Below are 26,667 nucleotides of genomic sequence, written 5' to 3'. Positions count from 1 at the left end.
GTGCGCACGGCTACCACATTTCCAGATGTGTAATGTGCATGCCTTCCAAAATTATGTGCAAAAGGAAAGTATGGTGCGTGTGATATGAAATAATACCAAAAGCTACATGAAACCACATGCAAATAAGTTTCCCACGACTTTTCACCTTATTTGGGAACATTTTGCACCATCGAGGAAAATGGCAAAGACCTGAGGGGAAATAGAATGTGCACTTATAGCCAGACAGGAGCTGTAACATCGCTAGTTACTAGGGATGGACGATATCGGAAATTTGATATTGCTACATATCAAGAAAATATCGTCATAGACGAAATTGTATTTTTTCGTATCATGATATCGGCGATATATCATCTCCACAATATATATTGCCAAAATATCATGATGATATATCATCTAGTTGATATTGCCTGGTCGATATTTTTTTTCAATATAACGATATATCGTCTGGATACACTAGTAGCTACCCATGCGAGAAACATTTTACGTCACCGAATAAAGTGAGGCAGTTCTGACGGACATCAAGTGTGCATCTGCTGTCACTTGGAAGCCATAACTGGCATTTGTCGCAAGATAAAAGTTTTGTTACCGAACGAAGTGGCGTGATTTCAGCGAGGATCAACATGCACCTACTGTCACTGAAGCTGTAAGGTAAATAGTTGTGGTTCCCTTTTTAGGAATACCGGGGCAAAGGTGCGTGTTACGAAATTCTTCCCTTGCGCACGTGACTGTTTGTAGTGCATTAAACGTTTTGAGAGTTGCGCGATTTTGTCGAGGATCGACGAGCACCTACCTCACATGGAAGTTGTAAGATAGGTATATGTCGTCAGTGGTGCGCTGAAGATTTTCGAAAGCAGGGATTCCGTATACTTTTCTTTAGTAATTCGCCCTCATTTTGCCATCTTATCCTGCTTTCAGCATTCTTCCTTTTTTCTTTAATATTGGGCCAAACAGGGGGGGGGGGGTTACGAAATCTATCAACTCCCTCTTTGACATGCCACTTTTTGTCGTGCGTGAAGTGTAGGGGTGTGCGGGATCCCAAAAAGTCGGGACTGGGATCGGGAAAAAATTTCCCGTCCCGATCCAGACTTCGGGAAACTTTTCATGATCCCGAGGAGTTGGGAAATACCTAAAGGTCATTTTAAAAAGTCATTAATTCTTGACATTTTCTGCATTGTTAAGTTTCTGGAACTTATCGGAAATCGTTAGTTTTTATTCCAGAAAAGCAAAAACAATCACTTAAAGTGAAAACGATGTGTAGAATTCAAGATTTTCAGAGCTTCGGGAAATTTCGAACATTTCCTGTCCCGAGAATTTCCCGACAAAGTCAGGAAATTGCAAATTTTTCCCGGCCTGAATGTCGGTATCTACAAAATTTCCCACCCGACCCAAAAAATTCTGTCCCGCACAGCCCTAGTGAAGTGTTTTGCATTACCTAACGAACTGACGTGATGCGCATGTACCATCACACGGTAGTCGTAAAATCGGCATGTCATGCAATAAACTTTTTTTTCATTTTTTACCGAGCAATGTGGCGCAGTTCTAGCAAAGATAAAGTGTGCCCCTATCGTCACACGGGAGCCGCAACTAACTTTTTAAAAATTAAGTTACGCGTAGATAAGAGTAGTCACCCACTGTCACAAGAGCGATAATGTTGGTATTTGTTGTGCGAGAGACGTTTAACTGAAAGTAGCACGATTTTGCCAGAAATCTAGTACGTGCCTACAGTCACACGGTAGTAACATCGTTACTTGTTGCCCGAGTAATGATTTGCGTACCGAGCAAAGTGGCGCAATTTTTTTTTAGAGATTGAGTGGTCCTGGTCCCAGGTTCGATTCCCTGTGGGATATCTAAAATCTCGACGTTTTTATCTGACTCCGATCGCGAAAACCGTAAACTGAGACGATGGGTCTCGATCTGACTATGCATCAGACAACGAAAAAGTTGAAAAGTGTCTGGTCTTGGTACTCCATGGGTTATTTACGAAGGGGGGAGGGTGTATTCAGATTACAACTGCAATTATCCTTTTTTTAATCGATTTATTTTACTTCGTGCACAGCAAGACTTAAAACTGTGGTTTATATTTGTTTTCACCCCTTTCACACATTCCCCTGAAAGTCGCAACAATTGTGATTCCTAAAAAAGTTGTTTGCATTGACTTCCGATGGATTTGCGTGGACTTGTCAGTCACCACACCGGCGCCATGTTGCCTGTTGTTTATGTCTGTTCAGTTGCTATGCAGCTGGCCGAAAAGGCGTGGAACTGAGAGGGCATGTTTGCTTACGTTTTGGCTTCGCGGGAGGGTGATTCATTCTCCAAGTTTTTCTTATCTTATCTTACTTGTCCCAGACAGACTAATCCAAAATCGTTGCTATAACTAGCAAACTGAATATAACTGGCAGCTGTGAAGAGATTAAGAGAAAAAAAGAAATGCAGCTTGACAAGCACGGCAATTAGTGAAGTTTTCGAGGGAAGACTATGTGCATAAGAAATCACAATTTTCATCTTTTTCCGATGTGATCGAAGATATTGTTTTTTTACAACTGCTAATAGTAGGTTATTTTAGACAACTGTTTCGTTACAAATGGACAGTGTAAACACATGGCCTCGATTGCCGGTTTTTGCGTGTTTCCTACTTAATTCGATGATATTTCGCAGCTATTTCACGAAAAGGCGTTTATTTCGTGGAAAAGCACACATTTTGCGTTACTTCGCAAATAGAACTCGCACATATTTCATCATTGGTGATGTAGTTATTTGCTGAATGTTAGAAATTGCAATGTTTCTTCACATTTTGCATTTTCGTGCATCACGAAAATTCAATGTCCCTACTGATAGAGTACTGTTGTTGCATCCCTAATATTTAGTACTTCACACTTTTTAAGATTTTTGTGTGATTCTGACTTTTCCATTACCTTTATAGGCACAACTTATCCATGATTTCAAGGTCAGTGAGAATCCTGCTAATGTAGAGTAGCCTCATGTCTAAATGGATGAATCAATCACTCAAATGCAAGATGACTCCAGCTGCCAATTCTTAGACATGAGACAACTTGAGCAATGAGCTATTCTAACATATATAATTCAGTGTGAAATATCTCTCTCATCTACAGATAGCCACAGGTAATTTGATCCTGCAGAACACTTGGATTTGACATAGTAGTGAAGTTTGGAGCAAGGCCAGAGATTGACTTGGTAGTGCAGTGCCAAAGAATGCCAAAGATTCAGCTTGAATCACTGGATGAGGTTCAAATTTTCACTAACTTTACAGTAAGTTTATATTAAACATCAATGTGTACAGACTGGGTGGAGCAATATGTCAATATTCACAGTACTAGGATGAGTTGAAACACACTATATGACTAAGCTCATGTATCGTTCTTCAGTCACCACACCCTAGTTGGAGCAGTCTCATTCTGTGTGTCATCTCAAAATTAATTTGTAGAACAATTAACTTACCTCAGATCTTGCAAGCAACAAGGCTCCAGCTGCTATGTTTTGGGCTTCATCTTCACCATCCTCACTTGATCTGGAGTCAATTGTTGGATTTTCAATCATCCATGTAGCTAATTGGTTAATGGAATGTGCAGACATTTCTCCTGTGCAGCCTGAAATAATTTCAAAGACAACAATATCATATACAGAATCTTAATTGCATTGCGACATTATATAGATTTTGCACATTTATTTTGATTGTGTATACTTGCACAGGAGGGATCCGCTGACCAACGATAGGTGCGGTCCTCCATTCATATTGGGGGTTTGGCGTAGAGCTGACAACTCTGCACTGTAAAAAAAAAGATATGTCAAGAATCAGCAATATGAGGCCACAGATGTTCCCAAGGTAAAATATTCTGGATATAAAATAGTCTCCCATTCGGATTTTGGACTAACAATAGCTCGTACATTAGGAATAAGGATATTAAAATAGGCATCTGGAATAGTCTGAGCCTTTACTGGCCTGGGGTAATTCAGTGTACAGTTAATATGAGATAGTTAAGTATAAATTAGATGTAGTAGCTGTCCAGAAAGTTAGGTGGCCAGGAGAAGGGAATTGTAAAACTAAAAATTATACATTTTTTTATGGTGGTACTGAAAATCATAATTTTAGAACAGGCTTCTTCATAAATAATAGAATTATCTTGACCCTTAAAACAAGAATTTATTAATGATAGGATACATATGCAGTTTTACAAGGTGCGTAGCGAAAAATTATTTTAATAAACATTCATGCACCAACGAAAGATAAAGATGATTACTAAAGATAATTTTTATGCACAGTGAGAAAAGACCTTTCATAAATCTTCCCAGCATGGTATGAAAATTCTGTTAGGTGACTGTAATGCACAGATTGGTAAAGAAGAGACATTAAAACCCACTATTGGTAAAGAAAGTCTTCATGAATTAAGTAATGATAATAGTATAAGATTAATTACTTTCACAACCTCAAAGAATTTAATTGTGAAAAGTACCACTTTTAAACATAAAGATATCCATAAATATACCTGGTCTTCTCCAGATGGTAAAACTCATAATCAGATAGATCATATTCTCATTGATAAGAGAAGGCATACTAGTATAATTGACGTTCTTACACATAGAGGTGCTGACTATGCCGGTGACCATTATTTAGTAATTGCTAAATTAAGAGAAAGACTCGCAGTGATAAATCATAAGCAACAAAATCTACAAGTTATAAAATTTAATACAGGAAAATTTGCTGATGAAAGAATTAAGAAAGATTACCAAATTAAACTGTCAAATAGATTTGATGTTTTACTGGATTTAAATGATGATGAAAATACGAGGGTTAAGTCATAATTCATGGCAACTATTTTCTTACTCACGAACAGGGGACAACACGAAAAATCTAGGATATACGTTTGAAAGTGTATGGAATGATTCTTCGAAAGAAGCCACCAGATGAAGTCTGGATGCAGGAGACTCTAGTAGGAAAGATGCAGAACACAGGACATTGGACAACAGTGTTTTATTATGGCATAGACAACAAGTACACAAGACTACACTGTTTAACAACCTTCAAAGTATTCACCCAGGTTATCCACTGTTCGATAGGGCATGGCATGCACACCCAGTGCTTCCCGTAGCTCTGTATGGCATTCCCGTGCATTTCTGCCACAGAGAACTGCTATTTTAATGTACAAACTTCATGACCTCCATTTTCAAACATGGTCACTCACCGACTGAATTTGAGTGCATGCTTATTACCCCACCCTTGTTCACATACACCATCTTGTGGCTTCTTTCAAAAGTACAATCCATACACTTTCAAACGTATATCTTAAGATATTTATTGTTGTCCCCCGTTCGCAAGAAAAAAATAGTTGCCATGACTTATGACTTAATGCACGTATAGATGAAACAGACTTAAATAACAATTGGGAGCATATATGCAATGCAATAGAATCAGCAGCTAAAGAAAGTATAGGATACCATAAACCAACAAAAAGTTAACCGTGCTTTGATAATGAATGTTATAATCTAATAGAAATGAGAAATCAGGCTAGTCTTAAGTGGTTAAATAATTCTGATGATACAAATTTAAACAATTATAATAGAATAAAGTAAGAAGTTAACCAAACGTTTTGAAATAAAAAAAAAAGAGATTACTTGAAAAGTAAAATTAGCGAAATTGAAACAAACAGCAAAAATAAAAATATCATATTTAAACGTATAAAAGGATAAATTAATTTAGAAAGGGATGGGAACCTAAAGTAAACTTCATAAAAGATAAAAACGGTGAATTTTTGGCTGATCCAAGCGATATTTTAAATAGATGGAAGAACTACTTTAATGACCTTTTAAATGTTCATGTAGGACATAAATCGAAAGTAAATGAAATACACACAGCAGAACCTTAGTTCCAGAACCTAACTTGACTGAAGTTAAAGATGCTATTAAAAGGCTAAAGAACAACAAAGCACTTAGCACTGATTTAATACCAGCTGAGATAATTAAATATGGAATTCGTTAATATGCCAAATTCGTTAATATGCCAAATTCGAAAATTAATTTGTTTAATATGGAATAAATAAGAAATCCTTCAACAGTGGAAAAAAAAGGTTTAAAAAAGGTGATAAAATGAACTGCAATAATTCCCATGGAATTTCTCTACTCTCAACATCATATAAAATATTATCTAACATTCTTTTAACAAGACTAACTCCATATGCTAATGAGATTATAGGTGATTATCAATGTGGATTTAAGCATAACAGATCAACTGTATATCAAATTTTTCACATCACACAGACACTTGAGAAAAAGTGAGAACATAATCAAAACGTATACGATTTGGTTAAGAGAGATAAATTATATTATATATTAGTCGAGTTTGGAATACCTAAGAAGCTTGTTAATATGATAAAACCAGTGGTGGTGATTGGGTTCCAAAACCAGGGAAGCAAGGTGCCAAAACTGGGAGGGGAAAGACAGTATATTTCCCTTTGTAGATAAGGTTTAGCATAGTGCAGGGGAAAAAGTGGCAAGAAGTGGGGGGCAACTGACCCCCCTTAATCGCCGCTACTGGATAAAACTATGCAGCAATGAAACAAAGTAAGATTTGTGTGAGTATTAATGTCTCTGACAAATTTACAATTTATGATAGGTTAAAACAAGGAGATGCATTATCTCCATTGCTCTTTAATTTTGCTGTTAGGAAGGTAAAAGAATCTAATGAAGGACTAAAATTAAACGATGTGACTCAGTTGTTAGCATATGCAGATGATCTAGACTTACTAGGGAATGATGTAAATACAATTAAGAATAATGCTAAAGTATTTTTCAAAGCAGCTAAAGAGATAGGTTTGGAAGTTAACAAAGAGAAAACTAAATATATATGCTTACAGGCCGAACCGTGTTAGGTAATAATCAAAATTTAATTATTGATAACAACTCGTTTGAACCAGTTTCCAAATTCAAGTACTTAGGAGTAATACTAACAAATAATAATGATATTAAAGAAGAAATAAAAAGCAGGCTAAATTCAGGAAATGCATGTTACTTCTCTCTTCATAAACTTTTGTCTTCTCGTTTAATATCTAAGAAACTAAAAGTTAAAATATACAAAACAGTAATTTTGCCTGTAGTATTATATGGATGCGAAACTTAGTCCCTTACATTGGAAGAGAAACATAAATTGAGAGTATTTGAAAATAAGATCCTTAGGAAAATATTTAGACCTAAAAGGGATGAGGAGACAGGTGAGTGGAGAAGGTTACATAATTTGTATTCATGTCCAGATATTATTAAAATGATTAAATCAAGACGACTTAGGTAGGCAGGCCATGTGACATGAATGGGAGAGGAAAGAAGAGTTCACAGGATTCTTGTTGGGAAACCTGATGGTAAGAGACCTGTAGGAAGGCCAAGACCAACATTGAGATGGACCTAAAGGAAATCTGTAGGGATGGTAGCACTCTTACATTAGCAATCCTGTGTTGTCCCTTTGGTTGTTATTGAGGTGGTGCTATATCCAGATTTGTCGCCCCAAAATACATCTGAGTTTTGTTAGCCAAATTCAGGCTGAAGAAAAGGGGGAAACGCTCAGGGAAAAGTGCTCTACAGAAGAATAGAAGAAATATTTAATCAAGCTATAGAAGAATAGAAGAGATAGATGATCCTTCTATAGAAGAAAATAAGAAATAGATTATCTTTCTACATAAGAATAGTAGAAATATTTAACCATTGTACAGAAGAAAAAATAGATGATCCTTCTATAAAAGAAAAGAAGAAATAGATAATACTTTCTACATAAGAATAGTAGAAATATTTAATCCTGTCATAGAAGAGGAAGTTAACCTTTCCCTTCTATCTTCTATCAGAACCTTCCCTTCCTCTATCTTGCTTTCATTTTCATCTATTCTAGAAGCTGCTACTTCTAGATTTATTTTTGACAAGTTTTATTTCCATACTATAATTTCTTTGTTTATTTTCATCTCTGAGTTTCGAAGCCTCATCCTCGATTCTTCTATTTATATCTACTTATGCTACGTGCCTTCATGATGCCCCATGTTGTGAGAGCCACTTATGCTACGTCCCTTGTATCTTGGGTGCACACTGTATACTATGGCTTATCTTGAGGGTTATGGGTCTTTGGAATGTAAATCAGAAAGCAGAGATATATGCCAATGGACATAAGGATGAGAATATATATTCTGAAATCTTCACAATTACAAATATTATATGCTTAAATTCTCAATACAAAATTATATTCTTCTTCTAGGAAAAAAGGTTGGCTTCTTCTTCTTCCTTCTATGGAGTGGTCAACTTCTTCTTCTTTGGGAAAGGTTAACTTCTTTTTCTATTCTTCTATGACAGGATTAAATATTTCTTCCATTCTTCTGTAGAAAGGATCATCTATTTCTTCTTTTCTTCTATAGAAGGATCATTTACTTCTTGTATTCTTCTGTACAATGGTTAAATATTTCTACTATTCTTATGTAGAAAGATCATTATTTCTTCTTTTCTTCTATAGAAGAATCATCCATTTCTTCTATTCTTCTGTACAATGGTTAAATATTTCTACTATTCTTATGTAGAAAGATCATCTATTTCTTCTATAGAAGGATCAACTATCTCTTCTATTCTTCTATAGCTCGATTAAATATTTCTTCTATTCTTCTTTAGAGCTCTTATCCCCGAGCGTTTCCCGCTTTTCTTTGGCCTGAAGCCTGAATTTGGCTAACAAAACTCAGATGTATTTTGGGGCGACAAATCTGGATATAGCACCACCTCAATAACAACCAAAGGGACAACCCAGGATCGCTAATGTAAGAGCGCTACCTATGGCCCAGTGCGACTAAAGTCAGCTAGCGCAACCCTAGTGCTTTGGGGTGACAAAGATCAATATAGTGCCACCAAGGGGAAACAACCAAAAACCTAACGAGGCATTCCTCCTCACCAGAGATAAAAGGCATGGATTCGAATCGACATCTCGACTTCCTTACTCTCCTGTATGTCTAATTCATGAGTATTTCATTAATTATTATAATTCCTATATTATTTTATATTTCTTATCCTATATTTACAATGGTTTAATCTGTACTCATTATCTTTCATTTGTTTTGTTTAATATAACCACTTTCTGTCTCCTCTAATTTCATCAATCAATTTACTTTCCACCTTTCTGTTGCGCTGCCAACTAATTCTCCGTATGTTGATCATTGGGTTCGGGCAATTCAGGCATGTAACAGTATGTAATTCTTTGTATACTTGAAATCAAAACTCGGGCAGATTGATGAGTTATAATTGCAATAGAATATTAATATTCATTTAGGAATGGGCCAGAATAACCAGTACCTTTTGGTATTGGCTGATATAGGCATATTGGTGTACCAGTAAAATTACAGATTTGATATATCTTTAAATAACCTGCAATTTAATGCAAAATTCTGTCATTCGGCCATTTTTATGAAAATAAGTATATAATATTCATACACTGAGATTTTGTGAAGTAACATCTAAATACATAACTTTCTTTTTCACAGAAAAAATATTGAAGTCAATTGGTTACATACATTATTTAAGGAGGACAATTCAGGTTCTTCAAAGAACTATCAGATCTGCACAATATTGGTTATTGGTATCAGTATTAGCCCAATAATTTTAGGCAAAAAATGACAACCTTGCAAAAAATAGCATAAAGCTGAAGATTGGCAGAAAAGTTACTTTGGATCTCCATGAATAACATTCTAAAGGTCCACAAAAATCCCATATCTATGTCAACCCACAATAGATTTTTGAATAGGTCCTCTTACATGTGGTGATGAAATTTTACCATTAAATCTAGAAAATTGGTGGAATCAATGGCAATAGAAGAGAAATCTTCAAATAACGTAACAATAACAAAGACATTGATCTTTCCTTTGTTGTCTGTTTTATAGAAATAGAAATATTAGCTTGCAAATTAGATTTTTCTTTAACTTTGGTAACTATTTTGGAAAATAACTCTCTATGTGATCCATAAAAACAAAGTTATTATAAAATAGAAATAATACATGGTAACAAGTTGTTTGCAAATTATTTGAATAAATTACCTTTCAAAGAATGGCAGTTATAAAATAAAATATACATATGTAATGACATCTAATAATCCCATCAATTGTATACAAAATTATCACAATTGCCTATAATGTTGGTAACAGTAATGCTAGATTAGCTTGCAATCATAGCACTAGATCCATCATTAAACCATAGGTGACCAAAGGTGACTTTCGTTCCCAGTCATCAACTTCGACTTCCCACCCTCAAACAGGTAAGAAACTTGGTGATTAAAGAAATAAATCATGTGTCAATCAACCATTTTGGATTGACACAGTCCTGGGATTTTAGTATGTTATTCACGTAAGTTCAAAGTAACTTTTCCACCAATTTTCAGCTCTACACTATATTTTGCAAGGTAAAAACCTAAAATTACTAGGCTGTATTGTACTTCATTGGTATCAGAAAATTTCATATCAGTTCATCCCTAATATTTATAAATATTCTGAAAAACTTTAAACTGTTACAGTATTCAAGCACTGGTATCATTTATCAGTTCAAAATGGTATCCACAGCCCTAGTAAACACCTACGCAGTTTTGGCCTCAAGAGCACAGAGTTAAACCACATAGACTATCATAATTATTGAAGGTTCAGTCACTCACCTGTGGCACTCATTGCCTTGAGAACATGTTTCAGTGAAAAACCCATCTCTAGCAGTGGTGCAGCAACAGGAGGTGGTGGTGGTGAGGGTGAACGGATCCTCCTCAAAAGTGGTGCCGACTGTGGAGTTGCCTTCATCGACCTTGGAGAGCCACGAGGGGATGACACCTCTGAGAAACTTGATGTGCACAGCGTGGACAAAGGAAGAGTGCAAGGGGGAGCTGGTAACATCCGTTGCGATGAAGCTAAAGTTTTTGAATTGCTTGGAGCAAAACTTCTAATCACTTCATTTCCCTGTAAAGATGATATTTTTGGATCACAAAATATTCATACAAACAGCAAACAGCACATGCAAAACATTCAACTCAAATGAATGATTTGTGTGTACTCACACTAATGTGTTTGCATTAACTGGTACCAGTGCATAGTGATTAAATAGGAATTACTATTATTTTATACAAGAATTGAGTTCTATCTAGGGCTGGGCTGATACCGATGCAGATGTATCAGTATTGATTGGAAATTATTTACAGGCTGAAAATTTTCTATCATTTTGAACTATCATAAGATCCACACAAATGTTGCATAACACTTTCACAGAGTCTTAATTATCCTCTAATTATGTTAAATGAGTTTCCATTTATTTTGTAGCAGTACTGTGTGCAAAATTGGATTCTGTGATTACACAACAGTAATTTAATATTCTGATGTAATTCTTGAATAGCTTAAGTCAAAACTGTTGGTAAATTCATGCATAGAATTGGAATAGAATAGTTATACACTAATATTAATCAATCTTTTGATCAACTTTTAATTTTTACAATTTTCAAGTATTTGTATCAGTATCGGTGGGAACTGGTAAGAGTAAGGTAAGGTAAAGTCAAAGTTCCCTGTGCATATACAGGGTTCCCACGCAAACTCCAAATCCATTTTCCCTGAGATTTCTCTGAGTTTTCCAGAATCTCATATTTTTTTCCAGAGTAATGAATGCACAGTAAATGACTACTATAATTTTACAATGGCCTCCTCAATTTCCCCTCATAGCTATACCATCCTCACCTTCTTTATTACTGTTGTTTTCTGATGCAAATAACAAAATTAATTCAATAATAAAATAAAATTACACTTCTTTGCATGTAATTAAGAACAAAGATGTCCAGTATTCTAGAACTTTAAACAACTCTGAAACAATTTCTAACATATCTGATATAAAACATTGAAATATTTTCACACTTTTCATAGATGTTTATAAATGGATTCAATATCAATTAATCTGTAATGCGTACAATGATAGTTAAGACCAACAAATTATTGGAATTTTTAAAACATATAAAAATGAAGTGACAATTATTAGTACCGATTTAAAAAAGAAAAATAAGTTATTAATCCACCGGGGATTAAAACTAGTGTGAAAAGTAGACTTACTTTTCCTGAGCCTTTAAATACCAACTCTACAAATATCCTTCAAGAAAAACATGCTTTAGATTTGGTAATATTATGAGTGACAGTGATAATGACAGGAACAAAACAAGCCTAATCTAAGATGAAGAAATGAGGAATGCTAGTACGTAATGGTAAGTTAGTGACAGTTGCAAGTGCAGTGTGATGGGGGGATAAGTATACACCATTCGACTCCCCTTCACCTCATGATATTCAATTTTTGGCATATCTGTTGAGAAAACTATTTCACTACATGATATTAATGTAGATCTGCTGGTCCTACAAGTAATTCCATTTCACACATATGTGAGCTTTTGAGGCATGTAAAAATTCATATGTCATGTCATGACTATAACAATAGTTGAACGTGATCAAAAACTTAAAATATGAACAAGTATTTATGAACAGTACATAATTCATATATGGCACTAGTAAGTAAATATTTAAAATTCTGTTCTAAATGCAGTAAATACACAATCAACAACATTGTACACAAAAGATGGCAGAAAATAAATATTTCCCTAAACAGGACACTCCATTTTTTTTACTATTTTGTAGAAAAAGAAGGAAGAAAAACTTAAAACTACTCCCTAATAAGGGAAATCAGATGAACACTGGTTAACTTTAGACATCAGGTTATCTTTATTATGGGTTTTCCACATCTTGAAATATATTTTACGTCATGTAAAAGATCGAAATCGGCTAATTAAATTTTAAAAAGTGCAAAATTTATGAGGGTATACACTTAGTCACCAGCCCTAGAATCACATTTAAAAACAAGAAACAGACAAACAAATAGATACGAGTTCCTTGCTGAAAGAGAAATGCTACAACAGCCTGGATTATCCACAGACAGGAGCACATTATAATCCCTCAGTTTTGCTTTATTGGGAACCATTAATCAATTACAAGATTTTCCCTGAGATTTGTATTTCTTTCTAATTCCCTGAGGATTCCAGGTTTTCCAGGTGTGTGGGAACCTTGCATATAGACCTGTGCCTTCAAGGCACATTTAGGGGAACTTGAATTCCTGAAGTTGAAAACAGATTTTTTTTTGTGCTGTGAAATTCAATATTACTTAAAACAAAATATTGCATTAAGTTTTTGGCACATAAATTTTCACAGGCAAAATAGTACAAGTAAATATCAAACTAGGCAAGGCTGGTTAACAGTGTACAGTGGAACCCTGATTTTACATTCCTCGGTTTTATATTTTCCAGCATTATACATTCAATATTCATGGTCCCAATAGAGCAAAATGCTATAAAATTTTCCTCGATTTTACATATTCCTGCATTTTAAGTTTTTATCAGCTTGGTCCCCTGAAAAACGTAAAATCGAAGTATCACTGTACTTTGCCAGACACACATGTTCCAGTCCTGGTTGAGCCTGCATTTTTCACTAAGTTTCTACAAAACATTCGACACTGTTTGGAATAAGTTGCCTTATGTAATTAACAGTGACAAGACTGGATTTTGACCTGGGCTCTTGTTCAAACTAGCTGATCCAAGAGCTAATCTCTGGCTTCATATAAGCTGTTCTATGCACAACATTATTAACTTACCTGATGTATGGGTGCCACTGGATTTATTGGTGCTGAATTGGTTTCTTTTCTTTCTGCTATTTTAGAGTTTGTTAAACTCCTTAGCTGTGTCTCAGTTTCCTTAATTCCTTCAACTTCTTCTGCTTTTGCCTTGGTGTACATTGTGTGCAATACTGTTTGCACCCTCTCAAGCTCTCCAAAATTTACAATTGTACGCAACTGGCATGAACGAACGCTGGCATTAACCATGTACCTGTTAGTACAAGAAGAGAAGTTTAGGACAGTATAAATAAACATGAAGTATGTAAAATGTAATAATTACAATATGGGCACTTTTCAGGTGAACATAAATCACTTCTTAGATTTTACGTAAACTTTAGAAAAAAATATGTTAACTGGATGAATATTTCACCTCCGTCACATTGGAGTAGAGACTCCAACCAGAGACAGAGGAATTGGACTCAAACCAGAGACAGAGGAATTGGACTCAAACCAGAGACAGAGGAATTGGACTCCAACCAGAGATAGAGGAATTGGATTCTAACCAGAGACAGAGGAATTGGACTCCAACCAGAGATAGAGGAATTGGACTCAAACCAGAGACAGAGGAATTGGATTCTAACCAGAGATAGAGGAATTGGACTCAAACCAGAGACAGAGGAATTGGACTCCAACCAGAGATAGAGGAATTGGACTCAAACCAGAGATAGAGGAATTGGACTCAAACCAGAGATAGAGGAATTGGATTATAACCAGAGATAGAGGAATTGGACTCAAACCAGAGATAGAGGAATTGGACTCAAACCAGAGATAGAGGAATTGGATTCTAACCAGAGATAGAGGAATTGGACTCAAACCAGAGATAGAGGAATTGGATAATAACCAGAGATAGAGGAATTGGACTCAAACCAGAGATAGAGGAATTGGACTCAAACCAGAGATAGAGGAATTGGACTCAAACCAGAGATAGAGGAATTGGATTCTAACCAGAGATAGAGGAATTGGACTCAAACCAGAGACAGAGGAATTGGACTCAAACCAGAGACAGAGGAATTGGACTCCAACCAGAGATAGAGGAATTGGATTCTAACCAGAGACAGAGGAATTGGACTCCAACCAGAGATAGAGGAATTGGACTCAAACCAGAGACAGAGGAATTGGATTCTAACCAGAGATAGAGGAATTGGACTCAAACCAGAGACAGAGGAATTGGACTCCAACCAGAGATAGAGGAATTGGACTCAAACCAGAGATAGAGGAATTGGACTCAAACCAGAGATAGAGGAATTGGATTATAACCAGAGATAGAGGAATTGGACTCAAACCAGAGATAGAGGAATTGGACTCAAACCAGAGATAGAGGAATTGGACTCAAACCAGAGATAGAGGAATTGGATTCTAACCTGAGATAGAGGAATTGGACTCAAACCAGAGATAGAGGAATTGGATAATAACCAGAGATAGAGGAATTGGACTCAAACCAGAGATAGAGGAATTGGACTCAAACCAGAGATAGAGGAATTGGACTCAAACCAGAGATAGAGGAATTGGATTCTAACCAGAGATAGAGGAATTGGACTCAAACCAGAGATAGAGGAATTGGATAATAACCAGAGATAGAGGAATTGGACTCAAACCAGAGACAGAGGAATTGGACTCAAACCAGAGACAGAGGAATTGGACTCCAACCAGAGATAGAGGAATTGGATTCTAACCAGAGACAGAGGAATTGGACTCCAACCAGAGATAGAGGAATTGGACTCAAACCAGAGACAGAGGAATTGGATTCTAACCAGAGATAGAGGAATTGGACTCAAACCAGAGACAGAGGAATTGGACTCCAACCAGAGACAGAGGAATTGGACTCCAACCAGAGATAGAGGAATTGGACTCAAACCAGAGATAGAGGAATTGGACTCAAACCAGAGATAGAGGAATTGGATTATAACCAGAGATAGAGGAATTGGACTCAAACCAGAGATAGAGGAATTGGACTCAAACCAGAGATAGAGGAATTGGATTCTAACCAGAGATAGAGGAATTGGACTCAAACCAGAGATAGAGGAATTGGATAATAACCAGAGATAGAGGAATTGGACTCAAACCAGAGATAGAGGAATTGGACTCAAACCAGAGATAGAGGAATTGGATAATAACCAGAGATAGAGGAATTGGACTCAAACCAGAGATAGAGGAATTGGACTCAAACCAGAGATAGAGGAATTGGATTCTAACCAGAGATAGAGGAATTGGACTCAAACCAGAGACAGAGGAATTGGACTCCAACCAGAGATAGAGGAATTGGACTCAAACCAGAGATAGAGGAATTGGATTATAACCAGAGATAGAGGAATTGGACTCAAACCAGAGATAGAGGAATTGGACTCAAACCAGAGATAGAGGAATTGGACTCAAACCAGAGATAGAGGAATTGGACTCAAACCAGAGATAGAGGAATTGGATTCTAACCAGAGATAGAGGAATTGGACTCAAACCAGAGATAGAGGAATTGGATTATAATCAGAGATAGAGGAATTGGATTATAACCAGAGATAGAGGAATTGGACTCAAACCAGAGATAGAGGAATTGGACTCAAACCAGAGATAGAGGAATTGGACTCAAACCAGAGATAGAGGAATTGGACTCAAACCAGAGATAGAGGAATTGGATTCTAACCAGAGATAGAGGAATTGGACTCAAACCAGAGATAGAGGAATTGGACATATGTTACATTGTATCTAAAGATATATGTTTGCCGGTTACGTGGAGAAAGGTAATTAACTCTGATAAACTTACTTTTCATTTTTCCGCATACATTTCTTTCGCGATTGAATTTGCCACCTGTCTGGTGGCTTCGTCAGGTGTGTACTGTCTTGCTGTGGGCGGCGTGGTCCCTTCTTCTTCTGCTTGTGCTCGTGGAGGCGCTAGTTGATGTAGTCCCTTCACTTTCTGCCGTTCCCGTGCAGGCGTAGTGCTTCCTTCTTTTACCGCGCAACAGGGTTTTGTCACTGCAAGCGTCGGTTTCCACTCTCGTGGAGCTGCGCTTGTTCGCATGTGCAGGCGGTCTTTTTTGCGAACACTTGAGGTCCGTGCTTGGTTTCTTGTTGTGGGGAAGGAGCAGGTTGGTTGGGTGCACATATTCCTGATAGAGGGAAGCCAGGTTTTATTGAGGGCCTCGGGGTCAGTGTTGAGGTCGGCAGCTGTGGTCACTTTGCGTAAGTTTCCTTTGAAAACCTTTCCAATGTGGATTTTGCTTGCATGACTATTTTGGCTGAGTCTATGGTATGGTTTACGTCTATAAGGTGGCAGAAAAGGCCTGTTCTTCTCCTCCTCCCATGTCGGTGGTCAAGATCATGCTCCTTGAGCCTATCATCGAGCCGGCTCTTTGTCATACCTACATACTTGCCTCCACATGTGCAGGTGATCATGTAGACGCCACTTCTTGCATTGGGGTTGGTGTAATATAGTTTAAAATGGGTTAGGTGGGAGACTATGGAAGGAGGGTGTTGTTCTGCTATCTTGAAACTGTGCCTGGTTAGAACTTTTTGAATTTTCTTGGTTAGGCCAGGATGTTGAGGGAGGCCAATCCATTTTTCTTTCGTCTTTTATTTCTTGCGGCATGATTGGTTCAGGGGCTGAAAGTTTGCCTGGAAACCTCTGCCCTACAGTTCGAAGGCCAATACAGTGGAACCTCGATTTTATGTTTTTCAGGGGACCAATCCGAAAAAACTTAAAATGCAGGAAAATGTAAAATTGAGGAAAATTTTATAACGTTTTGCTGTGTTGGGACCACGAAGATTGAATGTATAATGTGGGAAAATGTAAAATCCGGAAACATAAAATTGGGGTTTCACTGCACTTCTATCAAGAGGAAGACCTGGCCATGGGAAACTCCTTTCTGCTATCCTCTCCAACATAGTTATGAATGCAATAGAAACCAATGTCTTGTCCTCACCCCTCCTTTCTGGAATTGGTTACAGAAGGTATGCTGATGACTCCATTCTTCTTTACAAAAACCACGAGCAATTACAAGAAGCTGTACGATTATTAAATTCGGCCAAACCAAGCATCCACTTCATACCAGAGGAAGAAAAGGACAGCATACTAAACAACCTGGATCTCGACATAAGCAGGAAGAATGACAAATTCAAGACCAATGTGTACAGAAAACCCAACTCAGGAACGCAATACATCCACAAACTTTCCGGTCACTCTGCACGGCAGAAAAACAACATTTGGATCAATTTCTTCCAGAGGGCCATCAACCTTACCTTGGAACCTGAAGACCTGCAAACTGAATTCAATCATATCATCTCCCTTGGCATCAGCAATGGTTACAGCCGACAGGAACTCCTAGATCTCCTGGACACTACCAAAAGAAGAAAAATGAACCAGCCACGCCCCCGGAAACAAAAGTCGAAAGAAAAATGGATGGGTCTCCCTCAACATCCTGGCCTAACCAAGAAAATTCAAAAAGTTCTAACCAGGCACAGTTTCAAGATAGCAGACCAACCCTCTCCTTCCATAGCATCCCACCTAACCCATTTTAAACTATATTACACTGACCCCAATGCAAAAAATGGCATCTACATGATCACCTGCACATGTGGAGGCAAGTACGTAGATATGACAAAGTGCCGGCTCGATGATAGGCTCAAGGAGTTAATTACCTATCTCCACGTAACCGACAAACAGATATCTTTAGATACAATGTAACATAATGTAGTTAATATGAAAAATTGTGCCTCTCTTTCAGTTTTAGTTAAAGTTTTATTCTGGATTCTTTAAATACACTTCACATATGTATTTAATATAGAGAGAGATAAATTATTTCCCTTTCTCTGTAGGTTTGCAGATTAACGCTTCTTCAGGACTCAACATGACAGAAGCCACATGCAGCTAATTACTTTCATGCCAATGCTGAGTAGAAGGGCATTTCTATCCAATTCCTCTGTCTCTTTCTATCCAATTCCTCTGTCTGTGATTTGAGTCCAATTCCTTTGTCTCTGGTTGGAGTCCAATTCCTTTGTCTCTGGTTGGAGTCCAATTTCTTTGTCTCTGGTTGGAGTCCAATTTCTTTGTCTCTGGTTGGAGTCCAATTCCTATATCTCTGGTTGGAGTCCAATTCCTATATCTCTGGTTGGAGTCCAATTCCCCTGTCTCTGGTTGGAGTCTCTACTCCAATGTGACTGAGAAGAGGTCTGTTAAAAATCTTCTAGCTTTTATTCATACTAAAATGGAGCACATGCTCAATTCTAAAAACAAATACCATTTGAGTTTATGCTCATGTGTACCTGTTCATTTTTATTAACACGACCCATTATCTTGAAATACCGAAAGTGGTATTACATACAAATGGACTTACCTCATTAGGCACTTTAAGGACTCTCTTAGTGCAGCATCTTCAGCAAAGCAGGCACTCTTCTTGGCACTGTCCTTCTGCATTTCATCATCTTCCGACATCTCCTTCTTCGTAAGGATACTTCCCGTGGCCTTCGGCATGAGCAACATTTCAGAGTATCTACCAGAACTCAGTAAAGCATTCAAAGTCTTCAATGCTGCGAACTGGAGAAAGGAAAGACAAAGACACACCACTTCCTGTTCCAGAAATTTCTTGTTAGAGACTTTTGAAACCTCTTGAACGTCAAATGAATAAACAGTTGTCTGGCCTGTTTGCGGTTTCTCGTTGTTGCCCTTCTTTGTTACCTCTTCTATGATGTTGCACACCATCTCATTGGTCAATGACTCAACAGTCCTGGTAGAAACATTTGATGTGTTCTTAGTTTCATCAGAACAGCCAAACACCGAGCTCAGAATAGGGTTGATGTTATGCTTCTCATCTTGACTGCCTGGTATAGGTTGGTTTGAGCTTTTTGGTGAAGTTGCATCTACAAGTGCTGCCTCACACCAAGGACCTAAGAGCTGTAAATAAATAAATTGTAATTAGAGCTCAACAGATATTGATTGGAATTTAATCACTGATACATGCTAATAGTTTTCCAGAGTATTCATGTATCGGGGGTGTGCACAAATGTCTCGCAGAGACTAATGCATAATGTCTAGGAGTTTTTAAAAATTACTTTACTTTTCAAGCTTTCTCAGATCAATTCATTAGGGCTATTAATGTACATGAACATCTGTCTATGAAGGTCACTATAGTTTAGCTAAACGCTCACACTTATACTCTCACATGACCAAGCTTTTGAATATTCACTGTACATGTAAAGATAACAAGGAGAAGATCCCCCAAAAATGCAACATAGAAGTGGTAAATCAAAATAACAAATCCAAAATTCTTGACTTTTTCTTGACCTTCTCTCCCTTTTTTCCTTAACATTGATTTAATCGCCACCTACTCAGGTATAGTTGCAAAATTAAGAAATTAGATATTTTTATTCAATGAAAACCCCTTACCACAAGGTCTGTTATGATGAAAACTGAAGTTGTACTTTAACAAGAGATTTAGACTTGCTTTAATTATTAATGCATGCAAAAATTAATGCTTCAGACTTCATCCTATACGGAGAATGGTGACATAACTCTATTTAATATTTTTTTTTTACAAAACTTCAAGCATACAAGAATGTAATTCTTAAGAAACAAGTGAACAAATCTTAACCACAATTCAATTTCAGATTTCCAAATATTCAATTTTATTAAATCCCAGTACAGGTATATAACAATGAAATATCACTGGGTGGTGGTTGGGGGGCAGCACAGCCCAGCACCCCAACCGGCAGCACCACCTGACAACAGGAAGCAGACGACGCAAACCAGGATACACATGCCAGTGACGCCGACTGGGAGAAATTGCAACTACTGAGACCTGGGAACAAACAATGCAGTGACGAGGTACCATCTCCGCTCCAGATGGCGTAGTCTTGGTGAAATTATTGGATTTTACCTTAAATTGTGCAACGCAGAAGCACGAAATTTCTAAATTTTATGTAAGTAATTTTAAACTGCGTTTACCATATCCATCATGAATACTACTCAGGATATCCAACTGAAGCATAATTTTTCAACAAAATTAGAACCTAATTTGTATAAAATTTATCAATTATACAAATGAAAATTAAAATGACCAAATCATCCAGGTCATGTCACCCACCATTCCAGATTTTGATGAAATTCAATATACGTATTTTTTAAGTAAGTACCGTTTTGATATGTACAAAAAAGAAGTAAACTTTTTGTAACAATTTTATTGTTACATGAAAGACCACACTTTTATCTACTTTTCCACATAATTGCCACCAATATTAAGGCACTTATCATATCGAACAACAAGCTTATCATAGAAGTTTGCTGCCTCAGTTGACAGCCACTGCAACACGGCCATTTTGAGGCTATCATCTGCTTAAACTTCACTTTCTTGGGCGATGTTGAATGCCGCCATTCCATGGATTGTTGTTTTGTTTCGGGTGTAACGTAGGCCACCCATGTTTCATCGCCTGTGACAATTTGGCTTTAGTACACGTCACCTTCAGCTTCATAACGCACAAGAAAAGTCAAGGTGCTACCTAAACGTTTGCTTTTGTGCTCCTCGGTTAACATTTTTGGTACCCATCGTGAGCACAATTTTTGATAATTTAAGCGTTCGGTAACAATTTCATAGGTAACACTTCTTGAAACTTCAGAGAACTCCTCTGATAATGAAGAAATCGTGAAGCATCTGTTCTCTTTCACTTTTTCGTCGACTTTCTGCACCAAATCGACGGTGATCACTGAGGGTCGCCCACTCCGTTCCTCGTCATGAACACCCTTTCGACCATCTTTGAAAGTCCTTACCCATTTGCATACCATTCCATCACTCATAATGTTTTGTCCGTACACTCCACAAATCTGACTGTGAATTTCAACTGCTTTCATACCTTTAGCACTAAGAAAACGAATAACAGCACGTATTTCACAGTCAGCGGGATTCTCAATCGGCGGAGGCATTTTAACCTTTTGCCGCCCAAGCGTCTCGAACGAGATACCCAAAAGTAACCCTCACGGATTCAAGCGTCTCGATCGAGACGCTGTGTAAAGGTCATAGTTTTTACGTTATAACTTTTCTATTTTTGGCTAGAATTTCGATTTTATTTTTTTATATTGTTCCTAACACATGTATTTAACAGAAATGGTTTATGCATTTTTTTGTCTTCATGAAAATGGAGGGGGAAAGGCAGGGAAAGGTGGGAAAAGGGACTTCTCTTTTGAGTCTCTTTTCAAGGTCAATTTTTTGCCAACAAAGGAACACCGGCTTTGTTGTTCTAAAGCAATGCTTTTCACTCCCTCCTGCTAAGTGCATTCGAAGGAATCTTGTTTATCAGTATCCGATGTCAAAATGAAAGTTTTCCATGAGGGCGCAAGCAGGAGGGGGGGGGGGGGTCTGCGTTGTGAGAATGGAATTTCGAAACGTGCTGAAGGAAACCTTTGTTTTTTTAGCACAAGTGTTCACAAGTGGCAACAGGGGTTACCCAGCATTGTCTAAAAATAGAATTTCAAGCAGCTGCAAAAATTGGCACTCATTTTTTACTACGTTCTAGCTTTTCGTCCATGAATGTTGTGCGTAGGTGTCATTTTGTGCCCAAGTGCGAGGACATTTTTTGGGTGGTGACAATTTTTTAAAATATTTTTTGGGGGTTTTCTCCCTTTCCCCTCCATATATACACCAAATTTTAATAAATTTTGCATTATCTGCATTTTGACATTTTTTTCAGGGTGGGGGGGTGGGGTGGGGGGCAAACACCATTTTTTTTAAGAAAAGTATTTTTGAGGGGATTTCCTTCCTCTCCCCCTCCATATGTACGCCGAATGTGCATAAATTATATATCGTCTGAATCTGTGATTCATTCTGCGTACAACGGTATATCTTTCATATCTCTAGGGTATTTAGTTTCTGAGCTATAGTCATTTCAAGGTACCGCTGCATTTTGAAGCTTGAATCAGTGGCCATTCCTTTTGGGGGTACAACTCAAGTTACATTGGTCATAAGACAATGATGCAAATATTTTTCTGTTTCTTACATGCCAGCAATAATTTCTATGTGCATTTTGAACTTTTCATATCCTTTTTTCGGGGAGGGGGCGTGGGTGTGTGAAACCCCATTTTTTAAAAAAAGTATTTTCAGGGGATTTCCCCCCTTTCCCCCTCCATATATACGCCAAATGTGCATAAATTATATATCGTCTAAATCTGTGATTCATTCTGCGTACAACGGTATATCTTTCATATCGCTAGGGCTTTTAGTTTCTGAGCTATAGTCATTTCAAGGTACCGCTGCATTTTGAAGCTTGAATCAGTGGGGTGCCGACCATTCCTTTTGGGGGTACAACTCAAGTTACATTGATCATATGATAATAATGCAAATATTTTTGTGTTCCTTACTTGTCAGCGATCATTTCCATGTCAGCGATCATTTCCATGTGCATGTTGACACTGTCATGTACTTTTTTCTTGGGGGGAGGGTGGGGGAACCAAATTTTTTTTTCCGAAATTTTGGAATTTTTATAGTTAGCCCCCTCCCCCCACCACATATATGCCGAATTTGCAAAAAATTCATATAGTCTGAATCTCTGGTTCATTCCGCGTACAACGGTATATCACTCATCTCTCTAGGGCAATTAGTCTCCGATCTACACTCATTTAATTGAAACTCTGCATTTTGCTCAAAATCGGCTCGGGCAATAGAGGCTTACATGTGAAAAAGGCCTTGTGCGGCAAAAGGTTAAATACGCAAAAGCAAATGTATACACGATCAATTGTTGCCGCAATGGCGTCTGTGGCTTGCCAACAGATGTAGGTACACAGTGCACATGCACGGGACACCGACCGCAGTGCTGTAGCGGCGAAATATCAAAACGGTACTTACTTTAAAAATACGCCTCGTACTTATAGAACTTTTGATGCAGATTTTAAAAAATGACAATTTTTTAAAAACTGGTCAAGGGGTTCAGAAGTTGTGTGCCTCTCAAAATCTCTGTACACGCCACATGCAGCTTCACTTCACTAAAAATGATTGTATTTTCCCTCAGGTTTGCCATAGAAACTTCAAGTTTGTTTTCTTTTGTTCAGAATAGTGTAACCTTACATTTAAATAAGGTTTCAGATGAATGTATCAATAACCATGTAATTTTATGTATAGTTTTATGCAGTGTAAACAGTTCTTGGTTCATTGTAAGTGGCTAATGTAGACAAAGGTTAGGTTGCCGACAAGAATACAGAGTCAGCAGTGTGCCTTCCATTGTGCACCGCAGTCCATTTGAATTTCTGAATTCGAACGACAATGAGCTTAAGTATTGTGAAATGTTTTGTTTGTAAGAATAGCAAGACAATCCAGATGTGAATTATCATGCATGTTCATAGTAAATTTTCAGAGTGCTAATGGCACGTTCTTCATTTGAACATAAATCTTTACAGTGTCGTTTGGGATCCCGTCAATATGTCTAACCAATTTAAGCAACCACAAAGTTCAATTTTGCATTTTATTTTGCAAACAATCTCATAGTGACTCTTGGAAGAATTAATGAAATTCTACACCACTGGAAAGTGCTTCGTCGCAGTGTGGACATTATTGTGAATGTTCTTCCCGGCACCTGGTCCCCTTGCGAACTATCAAGTGATGCTGAATTGATAGCCACGTCACCAAATAATGTTGAAGAGGTGCTTTGTGAATCACGTACAAGTAAAAACTTGACTTTTGAATGAGGGTTACCCCAATGGTGTAGTGGTAACGTTGTCACCTTGTCAAGGGGTTCCGGGTTTGGTAACTGGTGGAGGCACATTGAACAGTGGTTCGTATCCCACTTTAAACTGCAGGTCCAGTTCTGCTTAGCCTAAAAGATCAATTCAAACTGAAAACCTTTGAAGACAAAAATAAACTCAGTGGAATTGAGCATGTATAGGGTGTGTGAATTCTACATCATGCCTCTTCATCATCCGGGGTTAGTTCCATACTTTGATTATTTCAATTTGTTTTAATATATTTGCTTGTTCTCATGGATTTTCTTCACACTTAAAATATCTTACCTATCATATACAAATACCTGCTGACTAGAGAATTATGTTGCAAAAAAGTTGAGATGCTCCTTGAATTTGTTAAAAATCAAAGGACTAGAAAGTAATTTTGACCTATTGCTTTCATAAATATATTTATATAGATCTCCACTACTTAATAGTAGTATTAGTAATAGTAGTACTGGTGGTGGGGTATTATTAACAGAAGCAGCATTAATACTAATAGTATTAGTAATTAGACTGTAATTAAACTACAGGGTGGCTCAATGAGTCACTTAACACCCCCAGTACAAGGCCAATGCGGCATGGAACGTGAAAATGGCAATGACAAATCGTTATCAGGCCAAGGGGGAACCACATTGACGTCACCCGCATGGTCGGCAGAAATCTTGATGCCTGCCATCTTGAATTCAACTTCAGAAATTTAATGGGAAGGGGGTCGTGCGACATATCAAAATGGGCTAGAATTTCACCAGGAAAACAACTGTGACATTTGTTTTCACCTAAATTTAATTGTTGCAGAGTTAACAATACCAGAAAGTTATGGCGCAATAAGTCACGTAACACCCCCAGTACAAGGCCACTGCGGCATGGGACGTGAAAATGGCGATGACCAATCGTTGCCTGGCCAAGGGGGAACCACAGTGACGTCACCCGCATGGTCGGCAGCCATCTTGATGTCCGCCATCTTGAATTCAACTTCAGAAATTTAAATGGGAAGGGGGTCGTGCGACATATCAAAATGGGCTAGAATTTCACCAGGAAAACAACTGTGACATTTGTTTTCACCTAACTTTAAATTTAAGGGCGATTTCCGCATGGGAGAGTGACACGTCCTTTCCTTCTTGCTTAAATGTTTATTGTTCAAATAATCGTTAGTATGTGATTATATGGTATTTATTGTTAGACCAATCACTGAAAATGTCCGGATATTGACTTACCGGTATGTACATATCTTGTAGTATTGGTTGGCATGGGAATTACGATTGTGTTTTGTCTTTACATAAAAGTTTAAAAGAGTGATGATGTGAATTGATCGTGTCAAGAGTAGCATATTTCCTTTTTCACTGATCTGAAAGAAAATGCCACTAACACGTGAGGATGGGATTGCCATCATATTGATGTCAGGGGAGAGAAGTACGCGTGACATTGCCGCAGACTTCAATAACCGCAATCCTGCAAGACAACCGGTGTTACATGTGGCCGTCAGACAGTTGCTGGCAAAGTTCCAAGATACTGGATCTGTGGATGACAAGCCGCGACATGGACGTCCGAAAACAGCCACGGATGAGGGTACTGCTGTAGCGGTGTTGGCATCATTTGCAAAGTCCCCAACACGTAGCACACGGAGACTGGCACTGGAAAGAGGTGTCTGCAGGGGTTCAATTCAAAGGATTGTACGTGACCACCACTGGCATCCGTATAAGATACAGCTGCAGCAGCACCTTAGTGAGGACGATCCAGACAGGCGTTTGCAGTTTTGTGAGTGGGCTATAGCACAACTGCAACGTGACCCTGCCGTCGGTAGCAAGATTCTGTTCAGTGATGAGGCTCATTTTTATGTGTCGGGAGAGGTGAATAAGCAAAATCTGCGGTACTGGTCACCCGAAAATCCACATTGGACAGATCCCAGCAAGGTGACGGGAGGCGGGAAGCTAATGGTGTGGTGTGGTACTTGGGGTTCCCGACTTGTTGGTCCATTTTTCATTGAGGGCAACTTAAATGCAGAGGGCTACTTGCTTCTGCTACGGGAGCAGATCTTACCATCCTTACTGTCCGAGGATGGGAGCTATCCTGAATGGTTCCAGCAAGATGGTGCTCCACCGCACTATGGGATGATAGTCCGTCAGTACCTGGATCAACAATTCCCTCAACACTGGATTGGTCGCTGAGGGACTGTGGAATGGCCTGCACGCTCACCTGACCTGTTACCATTGGACTTTTACCTCTGGGGACACCTGAAAGCCATGGTGTATGCTACGAAAATCAGGGATCTGGCCCACTTGCGCACACGCATT

The 26,667-nt window shown here is 38.0% G+C and overlaps 1 protein-coding gene across 2 annotated transcripts in view; it reads right to left on the bottom strand.

The window, feature by feature from the left end:
* The window catches only part of LOC145984969 (putative E3 ubiquitin-protein ligase HERC1), a 309,625-nt gene that overhangs the window by 137,211 nt on the left and 145,747 nt on the right, over nucleotides 1–26,667 (bottom strand). For both annotated transcript variants that reach the window (XM_083118420.1, XM_083118421.1), the window contains exons 37-40: nucleotides 19,011–19,567; nucleotides 13,666–13,897; nucleotides 10,664–10,955; nucleotides 3,457–3,605 (exon numbers count right to left, since the gene is read on the bottom strand). In XM_083118420.1, coding sequence (XP_082974546.1) covers nucleotides 3,457–3,605; nucleotides 10,664–10,955; nucleotides 13,666–13,897; nucleotides 19,011–19,567 — 1,230 coding nt within the window. The remainder of the gene's footprint in view (nucleotides 1–3,456; nucleotides 3,606–10,663; nucleotides 10,956–13,665; nucleotides 13,898–19,010; nucleotides 19,568–26,667) is intronic.

Source organism: Lepisma saccharinum, chromosome 3, assembly GCF_977018435.1.
Source record: "Lepisma saccharinum chromosome 3, izLepSacc3.1, whole genome shotgun sequence".
NCBI lineage: Eukaryota > Metazoa > Arthropoda > Insecta > Zygentoma > Lepismatidae > Lepisma > Lepisma saccharinum.
This window is presented reverse-complemented; position numbering and strand designations above follow the sequence as displayed.